Consider the following 27874-nt stretch of genomic DNA (forward strand, 5'->3'; position numbering starts at 1 on the left):
TTTATGATGCACTCAGGGAAAATCTTTAACATGTTTTCCCTATTTTTCTGATCTGCATGATTTCTTGAATTTATCTTAACTTCGAACTTAAAATTCCTAACTTCGTTCTGTTCTGATTTCTTTAACCCACTAACCAACACTCACCGCCATCTAACCGAGCTGCGTGCCAAGTTGTGTGTAGTTTTTAGATATATTTATATCCACATCGTGCGACCCTCTCTCAATATTCTTATCTTCTCTTTGGACCATCAGTCTATCCATCGGGTTCCATGCTGGAGATGTCGAACGGCTATCCGCATTCACACTCGCCGCTTGTGGGATCACCGAGTCCGGGTCCCAGTCCTGGCATAGGTGGGCATAAAACATTACTCCATTACTCCTACCCTCACTTGACCTCCTCCTCCTTCTAACTCCATCAATTGCTTTGGGTTCTTGAGTGCCATATCCTAACCACGTTGTCCTTGCAGCCCACCACTTGTCCATCAAGCAGCAGTCGCCGGGCAGCCAGAATGGACGAGCTTCCAACCTGCGGGTCGTCATACCGCCGACCATTGCTCCCCTACAGACTAATATGTCCGCGCCCGACGACGTCGCCTATGCAGATGTAAGTAGTTCTTCCTTTATAACTGGATTCGGGGTTACCTATAGCCTGGTTATATCTCGACTACGCAGCAACGGCAGAGCCAGGCATCGCTGAACACGCCCGTGGTCACGCTGCAGACGCCGATACCCGCCCTTACGAGCTACTCCTTCGGGGCGCAGGACTTCTCCTCCTCAGGGGTCATGGGCAGCGCGGACATCATGAGCCTGAACAACTGGCATCAGGGCCTGGTGCCGCACTCTAGGTGAGCTTCAATTACGGGAAAGTCAATGGGCAATCATAATCATGCTTTCTCTGGGCCAATTTACAGTCTCTCGCACTTGGCTGTCTCGAATAGCACGCCGCCGCCCGCCACCTCACCCGTCTCCATTAAGGTGAAGGCGGAGCCGCAGTCGCCGCCGCGCGATCTCTCCTCCAGTGGCCATCAGCAGAACAGTAACGGCTCCACGGGCAGCGGCGGCTCCAGCAGCAGCACCAGCAGCAATGCCTCGGCCAGCGGTGGAGGAGGAGGTGGCAATTCGGCGGCCGCCAATGTCATAACGCACTTGAACAATGTCAGTGTCCTAGCAGGAGGTCCCTCCGGACCAGGGGGAGGAGGAGGCGGAGGATCTGGTGGCAGCAATGGCAACGTGGAGCAGGCCACCAACCTGAGCGTGCTGAGCCACGCGCAGCAGCAGCACCTGGTCATGCCCAACTCGCGGCCCTCGTCGACGGGCCACATCACACCCACACCAGGTAGGCGTCACTTTTCTCTTTGAGTTTCCGCACCGTTTTTTCCTTTTTGTATCTTGTACTTCTCGCTCCGTTTTTTCTGAAGGATTTCCGCTTGAAAATTGCTGCCGTTTTGTCTACTAATTTGTTTAAAGAAAATTGTTAAAAGATCCACAGTTGCGGCATGTTTTTTAATGCTAAACCTCTCTCTCTCTCTTAATTATAATTAAACTGCAGTGTCCAGCGGGGCGTATACTTAATCTGCGAAATTACGCATACGCCGCGTGGCAAGACTTGTGTTCTACCTCTTATACTTACAATACCTCCGCCAATCTAATATTTGTTAATACTATATATAATGCGATTGTGTCTTCTTTTTGCATTAACCCCCAACGACAACAAACGACAACAACAACCAACAAATAAAAATAGGGCATGATAAGTATGAAGGATATCCGTACCGCGCGCTAATGGGACATAATCCTAGATGGAATTTTGCCGGTAAATTGGCCAAAAACAAAACAAAACAAACAAAAACTCAAAATACATACACATACACATCACACATGCATACCAACACCTATAAATACGCATACAACTACATATCGAAAAAAAAGAAGAAAATCTAGCAAAATTCTAGTTAAAGATTTCTCAGTTTTCTCAGGCGAAAGTCGGGGGGATTGAAAGTCGATTTAGTTTCTCTCTCTTCTGTTTACTGTTTACTGGGGGATATTTTCGAGTTCTGTGATTTTTCGTTTTGCCTGGCCTTTGTTTTTGATTTTCCTCCACTAACCCACCACAAAACGATGCGATTTCCTTGCTAACCAAAGAAAACACACTCACAAACAGCCCACACATACACACACACACACACAAGTCACACTCACACACGGGCCAGGCACCGAATGTCCTTGTGTCCTGGCCCCGCCAGAATGTCCAACAGAAAAAAAACAACAAAATAACAAAACCCGCCTGCTGCCTGCCTTTGTCATACACACGCGACCTTTGAGCAAATCAAACTAATAGCTTAACAGACTTCATTATCCTTAATGCAGGTGCGCCGAGCAGCGACCAGGATGTGCGTCTCGCCGCAGTGGCCGTGCAGCAGCAGCAGCAACAGCAGCAACACCAGCAGCAGCAGCAACAGCAGATGGGCGACTACGATGCACCCAACCACAAACGGCCGAGAATATCGGGCGGATGGGGCACATAGCCGGCACGTGGTGTCGGCACCACCAGCCACTATAAGCCACATCACAACAACAACAACCACACCAGCTGCAGCGCCACCACCAGCAGCAACTCCATCAGTAGCAGCAGCAGCAGCAGCGGCAATAAGAAGCCAGCGGACTGCGATGACCTGGTCATGATGCCGCCACCGCCGCGCAAGGAGCTGCTGCATTCGCGTAGCAGCAGCTCCTATGGCCTCCTGCAGGCTACGGGCTACGACTGTTACGGCCAGCAGCTGGCCGTGGCCTACGGGTCACAGCAACACCCGTAGCAACCGATCCCAAACCCACACCAGTGCAATAGTTTCGAGGGGAGTTAGCTGGGAGGAGCAGGAGGAGGCCGAGACAGGGGGGGAGCTTTGTTTTGTTTTCGGTTTAAGCGAACAGTGACAGTGTCATATCTATAGTTATTGTAACTTAAATGAATTACGATTACACACACACACACACCTACGGTAATAGTTATAATTTTAAATTATAAATGCAAAGGCAAGTCCTGCGGCGAATCATTCGGGACACTGAGGAGCTTGCATTAAGTTGTTTAGAGTGTTGAGCTGATTTAGTTTAGTTACAATTACAAGTACGGTTAAAGTTTAATGTTAAATCTAATCTTAGGGCAAACAACAACAAAAAAAGCTACAGACAAAAAGGAAAACAAAAAACAAAACAAGTTTAATGAGAACGATAAGAAAGAGCTCTTTATGCTGTAAATATTTGATTTTAGTGTCATAAGTTTTAAACTTAGTGCGTAAGGCATTACGGAGATACGTAAACCAAGCAAGTCGACTATGAAATTGAGAAATTCTAAGCAAGCATAAACACACGCAAAATGTACTCAGTGTTCGAACATCATTTTTTGTAATTTCGTGCAATTTTTATCGTAGAAATAACCCAGTCCCTGTCCCTTCCTTCTTACGCATGCAAGTACATACATATATATACACTTTATGATTATGTTTTAGCTTTGATTTAAGCAATTATTATTTAATATTAGACAACACACACCTTCTTCTCTTCATCTCTTAAGCGAAACGAAGTCATAATTTGTAATTTACGTTTAAAGTGGATTTCTATTCAATTTGAAAAGTGCTTCAAATTCTATTGTGCCTAAGTTCTTTTGTATTTTTTACAATTATCTTAAAATGCAGTTTGTAAAACAACAACAACAACTCAACAAAAATATAATTTAAATAAAATTATTCAAGAAATTTTTGTTTACTTTTCATTTCTTAAATATTTAAAATACATCTTGGTTATATTCTTTATTTGTTTTCTGTATATTTCTTGTTTTTTGTTTAAACAGGCCTCGAAGGGGGCGTGGCATGGCGTGTCTGTGTCAATGTCAATTGCCCAATGTATTCTCAATATTTGACTAAGAGAGGTGAATGCGCCGGAGCAAATATTTGCACTGGCCATTATTATGACCTGTTGCACTTTATACAGCAGCGCGAAAAGCGAAAAAGAGTAAAATATTTATGTATATTTGTATTTGATACGAGCCCAAGAAGGTGGCTGCCTGCATCTCAGCTGTGCATATTTAAACACACACAAAAAATAAGAAAAGGAACGGCTGCAGAACGAGCATAAACAATAAGCAAACTTACACTCTACAGGTTTCCCCATTGAACAAGCTTTACAAGAAACACACCTACATATGTAAGCAGATCGAAGCGGAACGAGGCGAGAGCGAATTATATATGTCTACCACATAGAGGGCAGCACGTGAATGATATTTTCTAGCCATATATAGGATATATACGATATACTTACTATGCTAAGCCGAGAGGTTTCCCAACAGTTGCTCCTCTCTTCAGTCAGAGTTGGCTATATAAATACTGTATGTAAATATGTGTTGAATGTGAATATTTGTGGGTATATATATATATATATATATATATTTGTTGCACACCTGGATGTTGTAGCCCGTAACCTCCCCTAACTGATTTTCATATGATTTGCGAAAAGAACCTTTCGAATCTTCCCAAGTCTTCTCATTTTGATTTAACGAGCCTTCTTCAGTTGACTGTACATAGATCCTGGTATGTAACTTCACTGTGTAGTGTTGCCTTAAAAACAGTGCCTCTTTTTGATGATCAACAAGCAGATACTTGAAGATGCAACTGAATGTTGTACGGAAAGTACATAGATTGCAAATGATAATGATAACGAACAACTTGATGGTGAAAAATTTCAATACAGGTGTTAATTGTGCTATTTAATTAAGCGTAGATAACTGATATTAACCCCAGTCGAGACCCCCAAGCAGCACGTAATGTACAAACGGACAGCCGTTGGCAAGCTGATACCAAATTTCGAATTGGCATGGCAACAGGAGAGCCCTATAGCATAGGATAATACATAGACTATATATTTGATTGACGCACTGTACAGTTGACTGTCTCCAAGACGTCCTACGGTCACAGGGACCACTCACAGCACAGAACTAGTGTGTGCACGGTTCGGACGGACGTGTAAATTCGTATTCGCTGTACCTTTAGCCTAAAGTTATAAAAAATATATACCTAGATAAAAAATGTTAAACCCAAAGCACTGTTGTAATGGATTTATGTGGCACGGCACTCCCTCCACGCGCATCATATGGATAGTTATTCAAAGACTTGTGCATGAACTCACTCACGACATAGTTAATACCGAGATACCGCGTTCAGCTAGCTAAGCTCTAGATAGGATTGGGTGGGACTCGAGGATCTGCACAGGATCGGCTAGAGACGGCTACCCAATAAGTGTATCCATCGATGTGTCTGTTCAAATAAATATATACACAAACTGAATCGTAACTCTAGGCTAAGGCAGGCAACCATTTTGGTGAAAAACAAGTTATTACATTATATACATGCATACCTATGTGTGGGAATACTATATATACTTATATATATATATATAAAGAGAAACAAGTTTTATCCGTGCACTGAATACGAAAGGTTTTGGACAATTTGTGGATTCAATATTTACCTATTAAGTTGGTGTTTTAAACAGTGAAAGCAAGGACAAAACCTAGCAAATGATAGTAGAACATTTTAAATAAAACCTTTTTGGCAAACTGAACGATCTCCGAGTGGTTTCTCTCTATAATTTTTATTGCAACTTTGAGCTTAAATTCCGATGTACAATTTCAATTTTACAAACTAGCGAAATGCAATTGCGGTACACGATATATTGGCGGGATCACCATTACATGCCGTTGTAGGCGGGGCCGCCGCCGCCCTCGGGCACCACCCAGTTGATGTTCTGCTTGGGGTCCTTGATATCACAGGTCTTGCAATGGATGCAGTTCTGGGCGTTGATCTGCAGCTTCAGGTTGCCGCCCTCCTCATTGGGCACGTACTCGTAGACGCCGGCGGGACAGAAGCGCTGCTCGGGGCCCTCGTACAGCGCCAGATTGTGGTCCACGGGTATGCGGTCATCCTTCAGCGTCAGGTGAGCCGGCTGGTCGCCTTCGTGGTTGGTGCCCGTCAGCGCCACCGACGAGAGCAGGTCGAAGGAGATCTTGCCATCGGGCTTGGGGTATACAATGGGCTGGCTAGAGCTAGCCGGCTGCAGGGACTCGTGATCCTGGGGACCGTGCTTCAGGGTCCAGGGCTCACGGCCGCCCATGAAGATGGAGAAGCCGCTGAGCACCAAGCCGCCGTACAGGCCCAAGGGATTGTGGAACGAGGGGTGGACGTTGCGCACGCTGTAAAGGTCCTTCCACACAAAGGAGTCCTTGATCCTGCATTATTCAAGGTTGGTTACTCGATTTCTTTCACTTTTACAACATTTTCAACTCACTTTTCCGCATAGCTTGTAGGTTCCACGCCCGCCGTCGACTGTGCGTCCGCATTGATGGCCTCAAAGGCACTCTCCGCAGCCAGCATGCCGCTCTTCATGGCATAGTGGGAGCCCTTGATGCGAGGCACGTTCAGGAAGCCAGCGCTGCAGCCCACCAGACAGCCGCCGGGGAAGGACAGCTTCTTTGGCAGGCTCTGGAAGCCGCCCTCGTTGATGGCACGGGCTCCGTAGGCAATGCGGGTGGCGCCCTCAAAGACATGACGCACCTTGGGATGCGTCTTGAAGCGCTGGAACTCCTGGAAGGGACTGAGCCACGGGTTCTTGTAGTTCAGGCCAACCACAAAGCCCACAGCGATGGTGGGCGTGGGTTCGTTCAAATGGTACAGGAAGGAGCCGCCATAGGTGAAGCGATCCAAAGGCCAGCCAATGGTGTGCTCCACCAAACCGGGTCTATGGAAAGGGAATAACTAAGATGGTTTCCCTGATCATTTAACGTGACTACTCACTGATGCTTCTCGGCGTCAATCTCCCAGACCTCCTTCAGACCGATTCCATAGGTCTGAGGCTCGCTACCCTCGTTCAGGCCGAACTTCTGCATAATTTGCTTGGTCAGGTGGCCGCGGCAGCCCTCAGCGAAGATGGTGGTCTTTGCGTGCAGCTCCATGCCTCGCGCAAAAGTGTCTTTCGGCGCTCCGCTCTTGGCAATGCCGACATCATTGGTGGCGATGCCTTTTACGCTGCCATCCTCGTGGAACAGCACCTCGGACGCAGCGCAGCCGGGATAGATCTCTACGCCCAGAGCTTCAGCCTGGTCGCCGAGCCACTTGACCAGGTGACCCAAGCGCACAACATAGTTACCGTGATTGTCCATGGGCCAGCCCTTGAAGACGGGAATGGAGATGCGTCCGCTGCCAGTGAGGAAGGAGAAGGTGTCCTTGGTCACGGGCGTGTTTAGCGGAGCGCCCTGCTCTTGCCAGTCTGGTATGAGTTCGTTCAGCGAGATGGGATCGATGACGGCACCGGATAGAATGTGTCCGCCCACCTCGGCGGATTTTTCCACAACGCAAACGCGGATTTCCTTAAGATCAAGTTATGATTAGAGCCGGGAATGGGGACGTGGTCAACACTCACCTGATCCTTTTCCGCCGCCAGCTGCTTGGCGCGAATGGCCGCCGACATGCCAGCCGGTCCGCCGCCCACGATAACCAGATCCACCTCCTCTATGCACCGCTCCATGTCCACTTCTGTCCACCGCTCATCCTTCTCGCGGGGATTCAGCGTGTAATGTGTGGTGATCCTAGGATACTTGGCTGCCTCCGATACGCTGCGCACCAAGGCGGGCGTGAAGAGCCGCCGGGCTGCGAGCAGGAGATCATATTTAGTAATCAACAAAGGTCAAGCGCTATCTCCGCCGCGAGACACTTTTATTGCAGAGTCTCGGCATCCATCAGAGCGGTTATGTAATCCCCGAATAGGGAATCTATTGGGTTTGAATACGGCGCCCTTCAGGAACTCACCTCTGTGCATTTTTAGAAGAGCAGACATCTTCTTTTAGGCCAAAAATAACCGTTTTTAGTAGAGCAGGAAAAGTGCACAAATCTGGTTTATATATAAATATATATAAGTGTGTTGTTGTGTTTACGCTGCTTCAGCAAACACAACAAACCAAGATCGGTGCAACAAGTTGGACTTTGACCGACCCGACCAGCTGATTCGTAGCGCCGTCCAAAGTTCGGACGCAATGTTTACCGGCGGCTGAATCAATCACTTTCCACTCGAGATAATGATTTTCTATCGGAAAAATCAGATAAACCGGCAATATAGAAAACTGATCCACAAAGTAGCGGTCCTATATTCTATTCAGTGTTGCCAGTTTAGCTTATTTGTAGCTGACATAGCTGGCATAGCTTAAAATGGAAAAGCTTTTAAAAATTGTAACTAGCTTATAGCCTTAAAAATAGCTTATTTTAATATTAATCAAGCATATTTTAGCAATAATTGCGTGACATTAACGATTTATTTTATAAGAAAATGGCTAAAGATATTGACGATTGTTATATTTTTCGCATAAACAAAAAATGCATTTTTAATCATAAGTTTCGAGCTTAAAAAATTATCTGATATAATAAAAATTTTTTAATATTTTATCATAATGAATATTGGTTATTTAAGATCCCAATAGATAAATGTTATATTGTTAAATGAACTAGCTCTGAAATTATATAAACAAAATGCGTATCCAAGCATAAGGTTTAAAAATAACCAAATAAAATTAATTAAACACTTTTAAAAACGTAATAGTTTTGTATGTTTTTTTGCATTTGGATGTACCTATGTATTTGTTTTGAGTATTTTTATTTTAGAATCTAGCTTATTCGAGGGCTCATCACTGGCAAAACTGAAACAGACCGTGTTTGGTACACAGAAAAATACAAAAAGTGTGACCAATATTAAATGACGAAGGAAAGCCAGGAATATTTTATATTTAGGGTATTCCCTTGACAACTGAATTACTGAAAATATCGGCGTTCAGTTGAAAATATCGGTTTATTATCGCAATACATCGACAATTTTTATTACAGCCATTTTTGCCATTTTTTTTTTTTTGTTTTGTTTTGTTCAAACGCACACACAAAAAATTTTGTATATGTAATTTTTTTACATTGGCCACAAAAACATAAAAAAATGTATTATTATTAAAAATGTGAAACTTAAGTTATTTAATAGCTTGATTCCTTGATGTTTGCTTCGATAAAATGTTTTAAAAAATTAATAAAAAATATATATATAATAATATTTAATAAAAAAAAAGGTTAAAAATCATTGAAAGCCGTTTCATCTTAGGCTTTACGCGTATATGTAAATTAACAACGAAGTGCTTTACATTTAAATAAGATTTTCGTTGATTTTCATAAACTAAATATCTAAATCATATACATTTTCCAAATTTCAGAGTAGATAATAAAAATGAATGAAAATCATCATGTATCTTTTAATTAAGCATAAAATGAATGCTTATTAACGATTTTTAATCCACTGAAATCTATAAAAACACCTAATACTTATGGTATGGTATTTATAATAATACGTTCAAGTGTTGACGTTCTCCTCACTTCAATTATATGATGAACATATTATTAGAGTTTTTATACACTTGCAGGGTATTATAATTTCAGTCAGAAGTTTGCAACGCAGTGAAGGAGACGTTTTCGACCCTATAAAGTATATATATTCTTGATCAGCATCAACAGCCGAGTCGATCTAGCCATGTCCGTCTGTCTGTCTGTCCGTCTGTCCGTCTGTCTGTTTCTACGCAAACTAGTGCCTCAGTTTTAAAGCTATCTGAATGAAACTTTGCATATAGTCTTCTATATACTCTCACTGCTATATATGTCGGAACGGGCCGGATCGGACGACTATATCATATAGCTCCCATACAAATGATCGATAAATTTTTAGAAAAAAAATTATAACTTGGCTGTTTTTCAATATTTTTGTATCATTTTTGAGATATAGCCATTTTATATTATTCCAGCTCATTACGCATAGAAGGAGTCATTTCCGACCCTATAAACCATATATATTATTGATCAGCATTAACAGGCGCATCTTTCTGACCATATCCGGCAAAAAAAAATTTTTATCAATTTTTTCAAAATTTTTTAATAGGTTACATCATTAAAATTCTCAAAATTTGATAAAATTTTGAATTTTTAACTAAGTTTGCAGATTTGTTAACCTTATAAAAACTAACATAACACCGCTTTCCGAATGCAAATTAAGGCATTTTTGACAGAGTTATGGCTTTTTTAGTTTTTAATTTTCTGTTTTTCTCATTTCAATTACCGACTTTCCATCGTCATTGCCATCGCCATCGCTCATCAGTACCACCCACCCCGACCAAAAACCAAGGGAAAGGACCAACGACACAGCGATCCGCGAAGCACAAGTTCATCCTAGTCATCATTGTAATTGTTGATTGATGATCATCGGATCGGCAGTGGTGAAGCTGGAGGAGCAAGCAGCTGGGATGGCGGAGCTCAAGCGAATGGCAGTGGTCGGATCTTGGCTTCGGGCTAGCTGAAGCCCAGCAGGCGTAAAGTATTGGAATATTTATAACTACTACTACTACTACTACTACTATAAATGTGTAAATGTAATTGATGGTACAAACAAATTTGAATCAATAAAAAAAGGGAAATCAATGTGAAATGGTGTGGTTTAAGCGGCATTTATTTGGGGGCCTTGGGATTGTTTGGGGAAAAATCTGTTAAAACTTTTAACTGTTAAAAGCCAAATGTAATTTTTTTTTTTTAATTTTTAACATCATTTTCTGAATTTTTTTTCTAAATTTCTAAAAGTTTTCCTGAATTTTTAAAATGTTTTTCCAATATTTTAACTTTTTTTTTAGATTAAAAAATTTTTTTTTAGTTTTTAAAATTTTTAAAAATATTTTAATTGCCAAATTTGAATTTGAATTTAACTGCCAAATTTGAATTTGAATTTAACGACGATCAGTTTCAGTGTGCCCAGGTGCAGTTGTAAAATAACACCTAAATTTGGATTCAAACGGTTTGAGTCTCCGCTAACTTTCGCCGGTTCCGAAATGGTTTGAAACTTGGACAAAATTTACAATATGGTCACACTGGCACGTTTTTCGTGGCCCAAAGTTTTTATAACAGTTTTCAGTTGCTTGCTGCTAGTTTCTGTTCGCCTGTTACCCCAATTTGGGAAACGGGCAATTTGCATGGAAATTTTTGGAAATTTGGATGGGCTGCTGTTGGGATGTTGTTGTAAAAAGGTTGTTGTTGCCATCAAGCTGTTGTTGTCGGCAACAAATAAGTATAAATGCATAAAATGAAATATAACAGATTATACCAATTATTATTTTTGCCCAAAAGTTTTTATAACAGTTTATACCAGTTTTCAGTTGCTTGCTGCTGGTTTCTGTTCGCCTGTTACCCCTGTTTGGAAAGCGGCCAAATTGAATGAAAAATTTTGGTCACTTGCATCAGTGATGCTCATCTTCATCAGTGATGCTCATCTTCATCAGTGATGCTCATCTGGCTATATTTCAATATTAGGGGGCAATGAAATCGGACATAATGGCAGTGATGCTCATGTGCATTAGTGATACGCATTTAGCTATTTTGCATTAATGGGACAAAATGGCATCTCACTAACTGCCAGTGATGCTCATCTAGCTATTGCTATATTGGGAGGCTATAAAATCTCGGTTAATACCAGTGATGCTCATCTAGCTATATTGCATTATTGGGACAAAATGGCATCTCATTAACTGCCAGTGATGCTCATCTAGCTATATTGCATTATTGGGACAAAATGGCATCTCACTAGCTGCCAGTGATGCTCATCTAGCTATTGCTATATTGGGAGGCTATAAAATCTCGGTTAATACTAGTGATGCTCGTCTAGCTATATTGCATTATTGGGACAAAATGGCATCTCATTAACTGCCAGTGATGCTCATCTAGCTATTTTGCATTATTGGGACAAAATGGCATCTCACTAACTGCCAGTGATGCTCATCTAGCTATTGCTATATTGGGAGGCTATAAAATCTCGGTTAATACCATCTAGCTATATTGCATTATTGGGACAAAATGGCATCTCATTAACTGCCAGTGATGCTCATCTAGCTATATTGCATTATTGGGACAAAATGGCATCTCACTAACTGCCAGTGATGCTCATCTAGCTATTGCTATATTGGGAGGCTATAAAATCTCGGTTAATACTAGTGATGCTCATCTAGCTATATTGCATTATTGGGACAAAATGGCATCTCATTAACTGCCAGTGATGCTCATCTAGCTATTTTGCAATATTTTATGTTTCTTTCATTTGACACCGCTAGAATGCTCTTTTATTGAGCTTACTTAAATTATCCCACCCAAAAAAAAAAACGCATCCTCCTCATAACTCCTCCTCGTCCTAATCCTCCTTGCCAACGCTCTCTGTCTCGCCATCGGCATCCGGAATTCGGAAAGCGGTTCTGAATTAGATTTTCTAAGCTTAACCAAACTGCATACTACGTTTAGTGATCCAATTGCAATCTGCAAGGGTATACACACTTCGGCGTGTCGAAGTTAGATTCCTTTCTTGTTATATTTATAATAAAGTAAAAAGCTCCTCACCTTCCCTTTCCTCAAAGGTTTAAACACGTCTATTAACCTGCAGTTCACTAAGGCTAGACTATGGAAAGATATTTTTATACCCTCGAAAAGAAATATTATTTTAGTAAGAACTTCATAATTAAAGTATTTCTGGGATGGCTATGCTATGCAAATTGCAAGAGTATACAAACTTCGGCTTCCCAAGTTTAGCTTCCTTTCTTGCTTAATTCTAAAATTTAACAAGAAAGGAAGCTAACTTCGGCACGCCGAAGTTTGTATACCCTTGCAGATTGGTTTCGATGTTTATATTATAGATTTAAATGCTGAAAACACTCACAAAATAGAGTTTCATTAAATTTTACCTATACTTATTATGTTAACAGTTTGACAGTTTCAGTTTTACATTCCCAGCTTTACATATTTTATACATTTACCGATCGCTTCTATGGCAGCTATATGATATAGTTGTCCGATTTTTATAAAATTTATACCAACTTATCTATAATTTAATTTAATTTTACATAGCTGTATTTCTTATATTTACAGGGATCTGGGAAGCACAAGTTCATCAAGTTCATTGTAATTGTTGACTGATGATACCCTGATCGGCAGAGGTGAAGCTGGAGGAGCGAGCAGCTGGCATGCCAGATCTCAACCCGATGGTCCAAATTTTCGAAAATTTCCATGCAATTTGCCTGCTTCTCAAGTTGGGGTAACAGGCGAACAGAAACCAGCAGCAAGCAACTGAAAACTGGTATAAACTGTTATAAAAATGCCAAGTTTCGAACCATTTAGGAGCAAGCGAAAGTAACGGCTGTTTTCCCAAAATGCAACTCTGGGCAGGCAGCTCAGAGAGGGATAGCAAGTGTCCAGAAAAGAAGAGAGCAGACAACACAGAGTTGTATTTTGGGAAAGAAGCCAGGTTTGAGTCTCCGCTGACTTTCGCTTGCTCCCATAAGGTTCGAAACTTGGAATTTTTATAACAGTTTATACCAGTTTTCAGTTGCTTGCTGCTGGTTTCTGTTCGCCTGTTACCACAGTTTGGAAAGCGGCCAATTTGAATGAAAAGTTTTGCTCACTTGCATCAGTGATGCTCATCTGCATCAGTGATGCTCATCTGCATTTTATCGAAATTCTGAAATAATATAAAATGGCCATATCTGAAAAATTATGCAAAAATGTTTAAAAACAGCAAAGCTATAATTTTTTTTCTAAAAATATATCGAACATTTGTATGGCAGCTATAGGATATAGTTCTCCGATCCGGCCCGTTCCGACATATGTATATAGCAGTGAGAGTATATATAAGACTATATGCAAAGTTTCATTCAGATAGCTTTAAAACTGAGGGACTAGTTTGCGTAGAAACAGACAGACAGACGGACAGACGGACATGGCTAGATCGACTCGGCTGTTGAGGCTGATCAAGAATATATATGTATACTTTATAGGGTGACTGAAATTATAATACCCTGCAAGGGTATAAAAATATTTTGTAACCCTTCAGGGTTCAACTTGTTAGAATTTATAGCTTAAAATTAAGAATTTTGTATGAATTTTGATTAACTTAATAATAATAATATCAATAACTTTGCGTACAGTGTACAATAAATAAATAAAATAATATCAATGTTAATAAGTTACTTACTAACTCTTAAGCTTACCAATGCGAAATAGTATTTCCATTTAAAAACAAAGCAAAAAACCCAACTTACCGTAGAGCAATCTTTATTTGGAAACTTGGCAAAAAGAAGTTTTTTTTCACACCGTTTTTCAATGCATTTCATTTTACACTAAGTATACATATATTTATAGATAAAGTTAGTTTTTTGGTATGATCAGATCAAAGCGTGGTGAATTTTTAATCCAGCCCCATTAAAAATTCATAATCTATCAGGAGTTCGTGTGGGGAGGAGGGAGTATACGTATATCAGTTACGATTTGTGTCTTGGGTAGTTTGTCAATCATTATCTTCTATTTACAAGGATTCGCCGCCTCGAAGGACTCGTTCTTTCACTGGCCAAAGAACTGATCCTGCTCTGCGCTCCCCTCATCCGTCGAGGTCGAGGTCTGTTCGCCGCCTTTCACCTGCTGATCCTGTTTCTTGAACAGCTCTGTCACGGCCTTGTCCACGGAATTACTATCGCCCGGCTGTCCTGACTTGGTCTCCTTGGACTCAGAAGCTGCAGACTTCACGCTCTTGCCAAACCTAATAAAGTTGGAGTCCAGCTGGGGCGGAGCAGAGCGTCCAAATCGCATAAAGTTATCGGGACGCCCGAAGCGCATAAAGTCCTGCTTCACACTGCGCAGCTCCTCGTGGGGATTGCGTCCAAAACGAATGAAGTTGTCCGGTCGCCCGAATCTCATGAAATCCTCAGCAGGAGAGCGACCAAAGCGCATGAAATCCTGCTTGGGATCCCGACCAAACCTCATGAAGTCCGAGGGATTGCGTCCGAAGCGCATAAAGTCCTGCTTTGGATCCCTTCCAAAACGCATAAAGTCCTGCTTGGGATCCCTGCCAAAGCGCATAAAGTCCTGCTTGGGATCCCTGCCATATCGATCCATGCCCGATCGTTTCTCCATGCCATCGTGCTCATCGGGGGCACCGTAAGTGCCCTCGGGCGGCAGCTGCTCCGCTTGCCGCTTCCCAAAGTGCATGAAATTGTCGGCCAAGGACCGTCGCTTGGCCTCCAGCTCCGGATCGAACTTGTAGCGCGGCTTCCGGAAACGCAGGAGCACCGCATTCTTGGTGTAATCGATGCCGATCACCGAGATGGGATGCCGGAACTCCAGCTCCGCCTTCTCGGGCTGATCGCTGCTCAGAACCGCATTCATAAGGTCATTGTCCAGCGGTGCTTGCGGGGTACTGAGACCGTTGTCCCCGTCCGTTTCCAGCAGCGAATTGCCGCCGTACGAGGGCGTCTCGATGATCTCGCTGTGGATGGCCGACTGCATCTGGTACAGGGCCAGCAGGAACATCAAGGCAATGCCCATCTGCAAGGAAATAAAGGATAATTATGAGATGCCGCCGCCTAGGACAATCTATTGCAAGTTTTAATCACATTAACGCGTTCATTTTACTTAGAGTAACCGTAGACTTGGCTTGGTCTCAACCCTCTCTCTCTCTGCTCTGGCCGCCCAAGCTGCAGACAAAGTGTCCTGCTAATTAACCATCATGATATTTATGGGCAAATCCGCCTGAGCAGCGCGTAAAAAGTTAACCACATTATGGGCCACAGCAATAGCCGCAGGAGGCACGAGCTACACTCGGAGAAAAATTAAATCTAAAATGGTTGCCTTTCAAATGGCCTAGTCTTAGTTTGCTAAAAAACAACACCAACACCTTTAAGCTTCCTTAGGAAAAGTTCAATGTCCTAGAATAATTTTGTACCCATTAAAAATTATAGATTTTAGGGTTCTAGGGCAAATGGTTTTCTGAGTGCAGCCACCCACCCCCACCCACGCTGCCACATAACCCAAACAGCGGCCAGGTTTACAGGCATTAACACTTGTTCAAGGCAGGAGCTGGAGTGGGCGCGGTATGGGGGCAGTTGATGTATGGTGTCCGGACTACGGCGACGACAACACAGCAGCACCATTAGAGATGCAAATGATTATGGCTTTTGGATACGGTGACGGTGCCGTTGCTGGGCTCTCAGTTCTGGGTTCTTGATTCCGGCCTGAGGAGGAGGAGCCTGTTTATGGCACCCTGATCCGCTGAGTGCCATGTCAAGCCAGACAGCTGCAACAGGTTGCAGGAGAGATGCGAAGCCATCGTCACTCGGGGATTTCTCCAAACTGGCAAACAGTGGCAAATTAGCACTTCTTTTCGTCGCGTTGAGTGAGCCATGGATTGGGGAATGGCTGGGGAAAAAATTAAAAACTTGCCCAGACAACTCATAACAAAAACTTGACCTCCAAGACGGCGGTTGGCTGATGAGCAGAGGCTTGGACTTCGCAACCGCGCCGAGCATTAACATACATTCGACGGTACTCGCTTAATTTGATGTCGCGGGCAATCAGGGCTTCATTCAAGAAGTGCGAATTTGTTTTTGGATTTGAATACAAAATCTGAGAGTTTAATGGCCTGCAGTTTGCAGAGTGCAGTTTGTTAGGCTTCTTTAGTGGTTGCAGCTAGCTGGGAAGTTGCAACATTCCCCACTCAAGGGTCCCCATAAAGAGGCAACTAGTCAGGCGTCGCTTAATTTATGGGCTCCAACTGGAAATGTTGCAATGCTCCATACTTCTGGGGAATTATGACAGCCGACAGCCTCTCCAGCCGGAGTCGGACAAGGAGTCAGCGGATCTGAAGTGGGTAGACAACAATTGCCAAATGCCTGATTGATTTGCGATGCCGAAATGTGCATTTAAAATTCACAAATATGAGTACAAGAGTCACTTGTGTGTCCGTGTGTGTGTGCCTTGTTTATTTCGGGCTCGAACAGGGGGGTGTTAGTGGGGGGCGGTGGTATCAATAACACACTCGTTAATTCGCTTAGCCATCGCGCAGGCGAGGGATGATGAGGCCCCGAAAATCGGGTAACCTGATTTGCATATGCGATATGTTTGATACGTTTGAAGTAGCTGCTCCCCTGGCAACACCAGCACCTGGATTATCCTCGCTGGGCATTTAAATATCATTTGTCAGAGGTGAGGGACACTGAGACGATTCCAGAGACAAATGATTGCGCGAGGCATTTCACTTGTCCGGGAAATGGAGCCATTGTCAGTGATAAATCAAAAATGCTGCACACCTCGTCGCACTAAGGTTCCTCTTGAGCACCTGCCGTCGACACCTGTGAGTGTCCAACCAGCGTGCTTTTTTCCCAGTGAATGCAAATGAAAATCTAGCGCCGCTCGGCTGCTCCGACACTATCGCCCCTCGGCCCCAGAAGTGCCACCATAAATATTTCAATTTGCCTTCATTAACCGAAATGGTGGTTCCGTATGTGTTCCAGCTTTGTTTGAGGAAAAACTATTTCCTCGGTGGGTTTTTGCCAGGGCTTAAGCGAATTTTTCGTGGAGGCGACAATTGTCGAAAAGTAAAGTTCGTTTTAGCTGTGCAGAGTGTGATTTTAGCCAATTAAAAATGAACACAATTAGGGGATTACCAAATCATATTTAGGTTGGGAGTTTACAGGAACCGAATTATCATTTAGCAAATTTAGTTTTGTTTTTTGCTTACCTCTTATGTTAAGGCTGATAAGTAATATGTATAAATGTAAAAATCACAAATTAATTACTAAAATCAATAACAAGTTCTATAAAAACAAATTATCCTCAAATATTAACTAAAATTAGAGTAAAAGGGAAGCTGAAATATGTTTTAAAGTTCCTTAAAATTGTAATTTTTTGGGTTTCCATTAAAAATGATTTCAAATCATTTAAAATAGTGCAAAACAATGGATTATATCCCGTTCACATATTAAGGAATGATTTATTTTTACGAATAATTAAAGCCTACAAAAGAAATTAATTTTCTTCAACAAATTTAGTATCAGTTTTACATTTTCCAACATTTCTAAAAGTAACTAAAATACCCCAACACTCCTTTATATGAGGTCTTATTTTTCAAAAGTTTCACTTTAAAGAAACCTTTATTAAATTGAGATTAAATAACGTATTGATGACCAAGGCCTTAATAATTGAATTTACTATAAAAAATAGTCAATTAAGTTGTAGAATTTTGATTGTCAGTTAAATATTTCACACATTCTATGAATTATACTGCTTAGCTTTTAACTAAGACTTAACTTGCCCTATTAACAAGTTTCCCCATAGTTTGTTGCATTCTCTGGAAATATTTCAGATAAATCTCTAGGCAAACTTACCTTTAGAAACTCTGGGATCTAGGATGAGGTCGGAATCGGGATAAACTGTTTTTTGGGGAGCCCGCTCGCACTCTTAAAAACACACACTTGTTGCCCGGCTGAATGTGAAATGGTTCTGGGCGAATGTTTGCCGAAACATCCTGTTTTATACGCTTTCCTTTTGCGGCAACAATGGCAAGTGACGCCAAACCTCTGCTGCTGCGGCTGCTGTGGCTCCTCCTGTGCTGCTGCTGCTGCTGCTGTTCTTTTTCCTGTGGCTGCTGTGTGGGCGCGCGCAACAAGTGCTGCAGCAACATGTTGCTGTGCGGGCATTGTGTGCCCTGGCTGGCTTTCCTTTGGCTTTTTGTTACCACTGCAGTTTTTCCGTGTTTAAACTGCTAGTCACTGGGGCTTAAATTAGCAGAGAAACACACAAAAAAAACCTTGACACTGGTCAGTCAGTCTGCCTGGCCGCTGATAGGTTTGTTGTGGTGGCTGTCAGGGCCGCTGTCAGCGGGACAAAAGGCAGCAAAGCAGCCAGGCATTCATGTTGACTTATTAGGCGGCCAACAAAGCAACACTAGTGACGTGGCAACATTCCGTCGCCAGTTTGCTGGCCACTCGAGCACCAAATTGTATGCAAATCGCCCACAATTGTTATGTTACGCCCACTTTTAAGCCGCAGCAGGAGTAGCAACAGGAGTAAGAACACAAACAAAGAGCAGGGGGCGGCCTGGCCGGGCACGTCCAATTAGCCGGCGGCAAGTGGATCGACTACGTGTCCGTATGCGTTATAATTTGCCCTTGCCGTTGCGAGAGGCGTTTATGGCGCTTTATGGCCCTGTAACCTGTAACAGGATACATTGTGGCGCCTCTGGCGTCTCATCAACACCCATGCCCCAGTCCAGGCCCCATCTCCTCCAGCTTCTTTAGAGCCTCGCCTCCTGGGTGGGGCTGCGAAACTGTTCAAAGGCGGAAGTCTGTAATTACGGCCAAAGTTTCGAAGAGACGGAGACCAGTCTCCGACGGACTGAGGCGTTCCATCAATGGTAGCCACCACGCATGACTGGGCAGAAATGTGTCAGTTTGCCGAGTCACTTCACTGGGCTCGTTGTCGCCAAGTTTATTGTGTCGGATGCGCTCTTAACGATCGCCCAAAATCAATACAAACACGTTCGATAATATCGTCCATCGGTTTGGCTTCATTTGCATAAATAGCTGCGGAAAACAGAGAATCAGCTGAGAAATATGCGAGGTGATGAGGCCAGCTCAAGTTCAAAGCGGCCTGGGTTTGTTGACCAGGCCAAGACTCACTCGAGACGTGTGCCAGTCGCCCAGTTACAAATGTTTTGCGCATTTTTAAAAGAGTCTGCCGCAGCCGTAAGCCATTGACTAGACCACAAAGCATTATGATCTTGGCCAAGCTGGTTCTGTTGCTCCTTCTAGATTCCCTTAATCTGTGGTTTTGTAATATCAAAACGTCTTTGTCATGCTAAATTTGGAATTTAAATCCATATAGTTCATGTTAAGCAATTTGCTTAAATTTTGAATAAGTAATCTGTCCCTAGATATTCCTCCTCCTCACCATTCTATAAACAAATTTATACTCTACTTGTGCTGCGATTTAAATTGAAAGTGAAATTGTATAGAAGAGACAGACCACGATCTCTACAAATAATAATTATTAAAATACAAACCACTCAGAGATGTGGATTATTTTTTTGGCAAATTTGTAGTCACAGGGTCAGGCGAGTTGGGCAAAGGTCGGGTCGTCGGCTGATGATGATGCTACTCCTCCATTCCACCTTCACTCTCGTCTATGCCAGACTTCGATAAGTCCGATTAGCCGCAGCCCTGGCAAAAAATAAAGCCAACCACTAAAGTAACTGCTACTCCGACGGTGTTTCGATGTCAATGCCATTGTCAAATTGTCGCTAGCTCCTCTTTCTGGCCACGCTTCTCCGCTGCGACTCCGATTCGGATTCAAATTCATCCGCTGACCAACAACTGTAACTAACAAGGTCCGTCTGCGTCTAATTAATGGCCGGCGCGCAATGGGGATTTATGTGTGTGTCATAAAGCAGGCTTACTCTTCCACTTTTCGCCGTAACACTCACCCACCTGCCAACCCATACGGCGATCCGGTTCGGTGGCATTAATGGCAGGGCTATCTGAATGATTTCCCTAATGCGGGTGCACACACTGCGTATGCGCAACGCATGGTGAATTGAATTCAATTTTTGGCTGCAGTAGCAGTTGCATTTACAGTTGCAGTTGCATCATGTGCCAAGTGCAGCGTCTCTGAGATGGTGATGGGATGAGCGGAGAGGTTCTCTGGTAAAACTGGTAAACGTAGCCACTAAGCGAAAATCGTTTACTTAGAGTGAGAACACAGTAGTAGTCCAACCCCTGACCGTTGTTGCCTCGAAGGGGTTAAGCGGGGCCAGGTGGGTTTTAGGGGGGGAAGCCCCTGCTCAGTGCAGGCCAGGTTTGGCCCGGGTTCGTGTGTCACTGCTCGAGTCTCGCTCTCGCCCCGCTGCACTGGCTCAGCAGCTAGTTACCGAGAGATCTCTCGGATCCCAGCTAGCCAACGCCGATGCGATATACATAGTTTGGCCTGAAGTCGTTTTCGTTTTATTTTCCATTAGGTTTGTTTTGAGTTTGCGGGCCTCTTTTCGTTAGTTCCGCAGCCAGGTGCGATCAGTTTGTGTTTAGCATTCGGTGAGCGCGGGTCAGCCAAAAGTATCTGCGGCTCGAAAACTATCTAGATATCCGTGCAGCTATCTATCCATCCGACTGCCTGCGAAAGGGTCCGCCGCTGTTGCCAAGTGAAGGTGCGAAAAATAGCCAATAGGTTTAGCAATTAATTAAAACAGAAGCTCGAAGCGAAGAGCGTTTAGTGTGCCACTAAAATCTGTTAACAGTTTGTCAATGAAGCCAGCCCAACATCCATCCATCTGATTAAGACGCAGTCCAAGGCTCTTTGTCTATGTTTATGGATTTATTTTAATGAGCTTAAAATCGATGAACCGTCGAAGACTCAAAGAAAAGTCCTTGGCTCTCGCTAGCCCCACCTGTATCTGTGTCTATGGATTTTGCAACCGAAATACCACCACGACTTCGTGACTATTTTCTCTACTTAATGCACTTTTTGATTTTATTATCGCTTTGTTGACATCTGTGCCTGCTCCAAACTGGTTAGGCTCCACTCCAAGTAGCAGAAGGCATTTTTTTCGGCCATTTCCCAATTGGGAAACTGGGAAATCCAGGCTCCGCCTGGTCCCCCATTCTTCTCCAGCGAGTGCAGCTGTCGCCAGGCATGCAATCTCGGCGTCAAGTGCTATATAAATTGTGGTTCCTATGACTTGCAGTTATCCGGGAATCGTTTTATCGCTGTATGGTCGGGCCTTAAGGGGAGTTTTGATGCCGAAGCTCTGATCTCGAAATGGCAATAATTGCCGCTCACCTCACTCTGCCAGATCGAGAGTGTGCTGCTGTGCTGCCCAAGATAAGCGTGTCAGGCGGGCTAAGCTGAGCTGTGAGGCAATCTCCCGGTTGGGGTTAACACATGTCTGCCCTGTGCCGTGCCAGATTCCGAAATTTCACTTTCAAAAAACACGTTCGCTGCCGCAGTCTTTGGTATCAAACTGAATTTATGGTCTCTCAGCAATGAACTAGGCTTAATGGCTCCGATCTTGGCCGCAGGCTTTCCATTCTTGTGCCAATGCTAAAGCGATTAGCGCATTTAATTTGGGCCCAAGACATTCAGCCACTGTTTGTTGGCCATAAAAATTACACAGCAAAAATGACACAAGTTTTACACTAGGAGAAACGTGAGGGAGAATTTATGGTATCTTTTTTAACTTTAGATATAATTTGAAAAACTTTAAAACATAATATCATAGTCTACTTTTTTGAAATCGATTTCAAATCGGGTTTTTATTACAAAAAACTTCAACAACTTCTATTATTTTCTTGCTCTAATCGTACAAAAACCAGAAATATTTATTTTTAATCACATATTAAAATTTTAAAGCTATTGTTAAAATTATAAATTATAGTCATTTAACGTTTTACAATCGCTTTAAAATTTTACTAAGTGACTGAAAAGAAATATTTCTGTTTTTAAAGTCAAGAATATATACATGGCTTGAGCTTAGGTTGCTTTCACATTTCAAATTTCTATTCTCTATCCATTATAGTTGCCTTGATCTCGAAATCTTCTGCGACTCAGTTGTTAAAGGTGATCAAGAATATATAAGTATATAAAGTAAACATTTCCTGTAATTCAATTTAATTCCCTAGAACTGGACTATAAAAATCAGAAACAAAGACGACTCTGTCGCAATTCCCTCTACCTCTCAGGGCGTGTTTTGAATTAAAACCAGTCTGAACTAGCTGTTTTTCCCCGCAGTGTACTAATGAAATTATAGTCGCACTTTGATGTTTAGTTTTTATGGCCAGACAAAAGCGGGCTCCGGTTTCAGTTTCATTTGTCGCCTCATCTCATGGAGCGACTGCCCATGATCTGCTCCGCCAGCCAGAAGATTATAGGTGCCAGTCCAGCCTGTTAACCCAGGTCCAAGTCCACGCCTTCTAATAACCAGGCGTATTTGTCGGATGCGGGTCAGCGTGTCAGCGTGGAAACGGCTTTCGATCAGGTTTACCTGGTGGGTTGGTGGAGTAGGAACTGGAAGTGGACCTGGAGCTGTAACTGAAATGGAAACCGAAGGACACCGGGCCAATGGGGTGCGTTGGGCATGCTCCAGTGCTCGCGACAAGCTCATGGCGAGAAATCCAAGACTGAGGCTCGGACGCAGATTTTGCAATGTCTTAATTGGTGCCGTAACTCAAAATTCGTGTCGCTCCGCTTGCCCACTCGTCGCGATGGTCACTGCGTTGACACTCAGAAACCCAGTCAGCCAGTTGGTTGGCCAGTAGGCCAAGCATGGCCTAATCCGATCTGCAATTGTCGCTCCGCAGGCCAACAGGTACTGGTTGCCTGGTTGCCTGGTTGCCTGGTTGCCTCACATGTGGCTCGGACAACTTTACAACCAAGATCAAATGAAATTAAAAGTGCACTTGGCGGCGATGGCGACGGTCGTTACGTGATCGCACCATAAGTGCACATACGAAAATCGTAACAATGTCAACACTAGAAATCATTTTTTAGTAACAGAATAAATGCATAATCATGGTAAATGCTAGATAATTGTGGGTGTTCTTAAAAATTTCAAATCATTCCCTTGAAAAATCCTATGCGGGTTCTAATTAGAGCTGAAAAATATTCGGATATTTCCCCTTTTTTTATGCAAAATCAATATTAACATCGATTATGATCAAGCTTTTCCAGTTCTATTTCTGAATTAGTTTAAAATCTTTTTTTAAAGATTTGTTATAGGAAATCTAAAAGAAAATTAGTATACATTTAAAATGACACAGAATTTTTAAAATTTCGAAAGTAATATTATATATTTTATGTAGTTTCCTTTATAAAGTTGCGATCTGTAAGACAAGAATAAAGGAAAATAGGTATTAAAAGTAATATTTGGCTTTAAAATCTCTTACAAATGTGTGCATTAAGGGATTTTTACATTTTATGTCCTACATCTATAAAGATGGTATGGTTTATTAGATGCAAGTCGAGACACTTTTCAAAAATGTATTGTGGCCAAACGGCTAAGGAAAGTTTATTATAAGCATATTAAATAAATACCATATAATAACACCACAATTAAACAATTTTGTATTAAAAAATATTTAAAGGTATTGAAGTTATAGGAACATATCGGGTTTGCGGTGTACATCCTAGCTGTTTGCAAAATCATCCGACATCAAAAAAATATAATGAATAAGTAAAAGGATAAGTGTCTTGAGGTAACCCATGTGGCGTTTTTATTTTAAAAACTTTTACCAGATTTTGTATCCAAATTTAAATTTAAAATCCCGAATTTTGCGAAAAAATGTAGTTACTTTGTTAAGTACCTGTAGATTTTGTTAAAGAAGTTATGAGTTATCGTGTACACCGAACTTATCCTTAAACTTCTTAATACTCCAACACCAAACGACTTCCGTTGTAAATTTTGCTGTGAGCGAATGAATCTTTGAATTAAAAGAACTTTCTAGAAATGTATACCAAAACAAGAAAGGAAGCTAACTTCGGCAAGCCGAAGTTTGTATACCCTTGCAGATATTATTTCATTACATTTTACCTATATTATTATGTTTACAGTTTGACAGTTACAGTTTTGCATTCCCAGCTTTACATTTTTTCTACATCTACCGATCGGTTTATATTGCAGCTATATGATATAGTTGTCCGATTTTTATGAAATTTATACCAAAATTCTAGAATAATAAAATAAGCTTATATCCTAGAGTAGATGAAAAAACGTTGAAAAATAACGAAGTTATAGTTTTTTTCCTATTAATTTCCCGATCGTTCCTATGGCAGCTATATGATATAGTCGTCCGATTTTCAAAAAATTAAAACCGAAATTCTGAAATAATATAAAATGGCCATATCTCAAAAATTATGCAAAAATGTTGAAAAACAGCTAATTTATAATTTTTTTTCTAAAAATTTATCCAACATTTGTATGGCAGCTATATGATATAGTCGTCCGATCCGGCCCGTTCCGACATATATAGCAGTGAGAGTATATAGAAGACTATGTGCAAAGTTTCATTCACAAAGCTTTAAAACTGAGGGACTAGTTTGCGTAGAAACGGACAGACGGACAGACGGACAGACGGACAGACGGACGGACAGACGGACAGACGGACAGACGGACAGACGGACATGGCTAGATCGACTCGGCTGTTAATGCTGATCAAGAATATATATACTTTATAGGGTCGGAAACGTCTCCTTCACTGCGTTGCAAACTTCTGACTGAAATTATAATACCCAGCAAGGGTATAAAAAAATATATACAAAATTAATCACGCATCCCCCCTTACGCCTTCCACCTTAGTTAATATTTATGTAATTGTTCTGCAACTCCAGAATCCATCAGAGATGACTGCCAAGCCAAAGTTTGTATATGAAAAGGATGACCTGGGTACCATAGGTGAGGTGGACGACAATGAGGTGGATCGGATTGCCGAGTGCTTCAAGGGACGCAGTCTGTTCATTACCGGCGGCACTGGATTCCTGGGCAAGGTCCTGGTCGAGAAGCTGCTACGGTGAGTGGGCGGAGCTGAGCTGTGCTGGGCGCTAGCCAGCTGGTCCGTACGTGGCCCCCATTAATCCCAATTGACCCTTTGCTTATGCAATATTATTAATTCGTGCAGGTCGTGTGGCGGCCTTAAGCGCATTTATCTGCTCATTCGCCCCAAGAAGGGCAAGGATCCGCAGGAGCGCATCAAGGATATATTCCAGAATGTGGTAAGCAGGGGGGTTTTGGGAATTATGAGAATCACGAGAACTTATTACCCGGCTTACGATATTAATGAACTTGGAACGTACGTGTGTGTGTGTGCAGCTATTCGACCAGGTGAAGCAGCTGCGCGGCGAGGAGCACATCCTGCAGCAAGTGGTGGCCATAGCCGGTGACGTACTTTCTCCGGGCCTGGGCATCTCTGAAAAGGATCTGGAGACTCTGCGCCAGGAAGTCTCCATTGTTTACCACTGCGCAGCTACAGTGCGGTAAGTTAGGAAATAATCATACTTGTAGGCAGTTTCAAAGGGTATTTCACATCTCTAAAGAATTATAAGGATTAAGTCATCCCAAAGAATTTAATTATATTATTTTGCTTTGTTAAAATCTTGCCTTAGGAAGGAAAATAAATTAATAAATAGTTTACCATAACTCTCGAACGATCCTCCAGCTTCGACGAGCCCCTCCGCAATGCCGTCTTTATGAACACTCGCGGCACCAAATATATGTTGGATCTGGCCCAGACTCTGAAACACCTTGACTTCTTCGCCTATTGCTCGACGGCCTATTGCCATTTGCACGTGAAGACGCTCTACGAGAAGCCCTACGATCCTCCTGCAAATCCGCATAAGGTGATGCAGGCCTGCGAGTGGCTGACGGACGATGAGGTGGCCACCATTGAGCGCAAGGTGCTCGGCGACATACCCAACACGTACGCCTACACCAAGTCGCTGGCGGAGGCACTGGTGGTGGAGAAGTTCGACCAGTTACCGGCCGTGATCCTGCGGCCCTCGATTGTGATCCCCATCTGGAAAGAGCCCATTCCCGGCTGGACGGACAACATCAACGGACCCACTGGGCTGCTGATTGGGGCCGGAAAGGGTGTCATACGCACCATGTACTGCAACTCCTCGGGCTACGGCGACTTCTTGCCCGTGGACGTGGCGGTCAACGGAATTCTGGTGGCCAGCTGGCGGAACATCACGGCGGGCACCGACACCACCAATCGCGTGGCCCACATGACCTCCTCGAACGACATCAAGGTTTCCTGGGCGGAGATTATTGAGCTGGGGCGCTGGGTGATCGAGAACAAGGTGCCGCTGAACGGCGTGGCCTGGTATCCTGGCGGCTCCATGAAGTCCAACTACTGGGTGCACTTCGTCTGCATGGTGCTGTTCCAGTGGATGCCGGCCCTCTTTGTGGACGCCCTGCTCTGGGTGCTCCGCTATCCACCCGTCTTGTGCCGCGTCCAGAACAGGATCTACAAGGGATTCGAGGTGTTTGAATACTATGCCAACAACGTGTGGAACTTTGACAACACGGAGGCGGTGAAGCTGCGAAAGCTAATGAACAATAAGGAGCGGCGGACCTACGTGATAGAGAAGATCGAACTTGACCTGATCGACTACTTCACCAACTGTGTCCTTTGCGCCCGTCGCTTGATCCTGAAGGAATCGGACGAGTCCATTCCAGCAGCCAGGCGGCACATGAAGGTGTAAGTATTTTTTTGAAGATATTTCTTCCAAAGAATCTCCATGACTAATTCCGATCTCTGGCTATTCCAGCATGTGGGTGGTGGACAAAGTGTACAAGGGTATCTGGATCTTTGGCATCCTCTATATGCTCTACAGGTGTTTCTTCGCGGGCTAGGATCCGCGTCCGGAAGCATTTGCTAGCTTAGTTAAGTGCTTGACACCAAAAGAAGCGCCTGCCCCTGCCCCAAGCCGTAGTTTATAGCCGTTATTTAGCACTAAGTCTTTTAGTTTTTAATTGGTGCTGTTGATTAGAAGCCTAATTCATTTGTTTTGAAAGGCAGCGAATAAAACATTGGTTTTTGTATTTCAGTGAGTTTTAATTGTCGTGGGTATTGATCTATAAGGTATTTTCTGTGGTGGAGACGTCAGAATGGCCTTAAACATTTCGGATGTTTAAATCTTTAATAAAATGGCGGTAGACCTATATGTACAATTTGCGTTTAAAAGGATTCGTCTCAAGAAAATTATAATTTCAGCTATGGCTGCCCTAAATGCTGGCTTACTACCTCCCAATAATTCTCAAACAATTCTAATAAATTAAAATAAATAAATTAAATTAAATATTCCAGTGTTTTTACATTTTAGTAAGTAAACAAAATCATAAAAAAGGAAAATATATGGTTCACTCCCTTAAGTTATGCGAAAAAATATAATATAATATAAAATAAAAATAATAAAAT

At 42.8% G+C, this 27874-nt stretch overlaps 4 protein-coding genes across 12 annotated transcripts in view; 2 read left to right on the forward strand and 2 right to left on the reverse strand.

The window, feature by feature from the left end:
* Mef2 (myocyte enhancer factor 2) overlaps positions 1-3749 on the forward strand; it is a 47538-nt gene extending 43789 nt beyond the window's left edge. For 2 of the 8 annotated variants that reach the window (XM_070283685.1, XM_070283686.1), the window contains exons 7-12: positions 253-351; positions 468-604; positions 673-845; positions 912-1336; positions 1745-1813; positions 2368-3749. In XM_070283685.1, the coding sequence (XP_070139786.1) occupies positions 253-351; positions 468-604; positions 673-845; positions 912-1336; positions 1745-1813; positions 2368-2525 (1061 nt within the window). In that variant the 3' untranslated portion in view covers positions 2526-3749. Of the gene's footprint in view, positions 1-252; positions 352-467; positions 605-672; positions 846-911; positions 1337-1744; positions 1814-2346 lie in introns of all 8 variants that reach the window. The other 6 variants (XM_070283687.1, XM_070283688.1, XM_070283689.1 and 3 more) reach the window with 4 other exon arrangements.
* Positions 3750-5621: 1872 nt separating this feature from the next.
* Etf-QO (electron transfer flavoprotein-ubiquinone oxidoreductase) lies at positions 5622-8202 on the reverse strand. Of its 2 annotated transcripts, XM_070283684.1 has the most exons (6): positions 7997-8202; positions 7848-7929; positions 7462-7688; positions 6837-7408; positions 6331-6780; positions 5622-6271 (listed from the first exon to the last, which is right to left on the reverse strand). In XM_070283684.1, the coding sequence occupies exons 2-6, from the start codon at positions 7873-7875 to the stop codon at positions 5734-5736; spliced, it is 1815 nt and encodes a 604-aa protein (XP_070139785.1). In that variant the 5' UTR covers positions 7876-7929; positions 7997-8202; the 3' UTR covers positions 5622-5733. The 2 variants fall into 2 exon arrangements, with proteins under 2 accessions (XP_070139785.1, XP_017027805.1); XM_017172316.3 differs by having other exon boundaries at positions 7848-8202.
* Positions 8203-14178: 5976 nt separating this feature from the next.
* FMRFa (FMRFamide propeptide) lies at positions 14179-18407 on the reverse strand. The gene is made up of 2 exons (XM_017171553.2): positions 18299-18407; positions 14179-15461 (listed from the first exon to the last, which is right to left on the reverse strand). Exon 2 carries the CDS (start codon positions 15459-15461, stop codon positions 14481-14483), a length of 981 nt encoding a protein of 326 aa, XP_017027042.1. The 5' UTR covers positions 18299-18407; the 3' UTR covers positions 14179-14480.
* A 2575-nt stretch (positions 18408-20982) lies between these two features.
* On the forward strand, positions 20983-27498 carry LOC108077953 (putative fatty acyl-CoA reductase CG5065). Its single transcript, XM_017171493.2, has 6 exons — positions 20983-21111; positions 25287-25465; positions 25574-25667; positions 25765-25928; positions 26111-27154; positions 27225-27498. Exons 2-6 carry the CDS (start codon positions 25299-25301, stop codon positions 27307-27309), a joined length of 1554 nt encoding a protein of 517 aa, XP_017026982.1. The 5' UTR covers positions 20983-21111; positions 25287-25298; the 3' UTR covers positions 27310-27498.
* Positions 27499-27874: the final 376 nt, after the last annotated feature.

Source organism: Drosophila kikkawai, chromosome 2R, assembly GCF_030179895.1.
Source record: "Drosophila kikkawai strain 14028-0561.14 chromosome 2R, DkikHiC1v2, whole genome shotgun sequence".
Classification (NCBI taxonomy): domain Eukaryota; kingdom Metazoa; phylum Arthropoda; class Insecta; order Diptera; family Drosophilidae; genus Drosophila; species Drosophila kikkawai.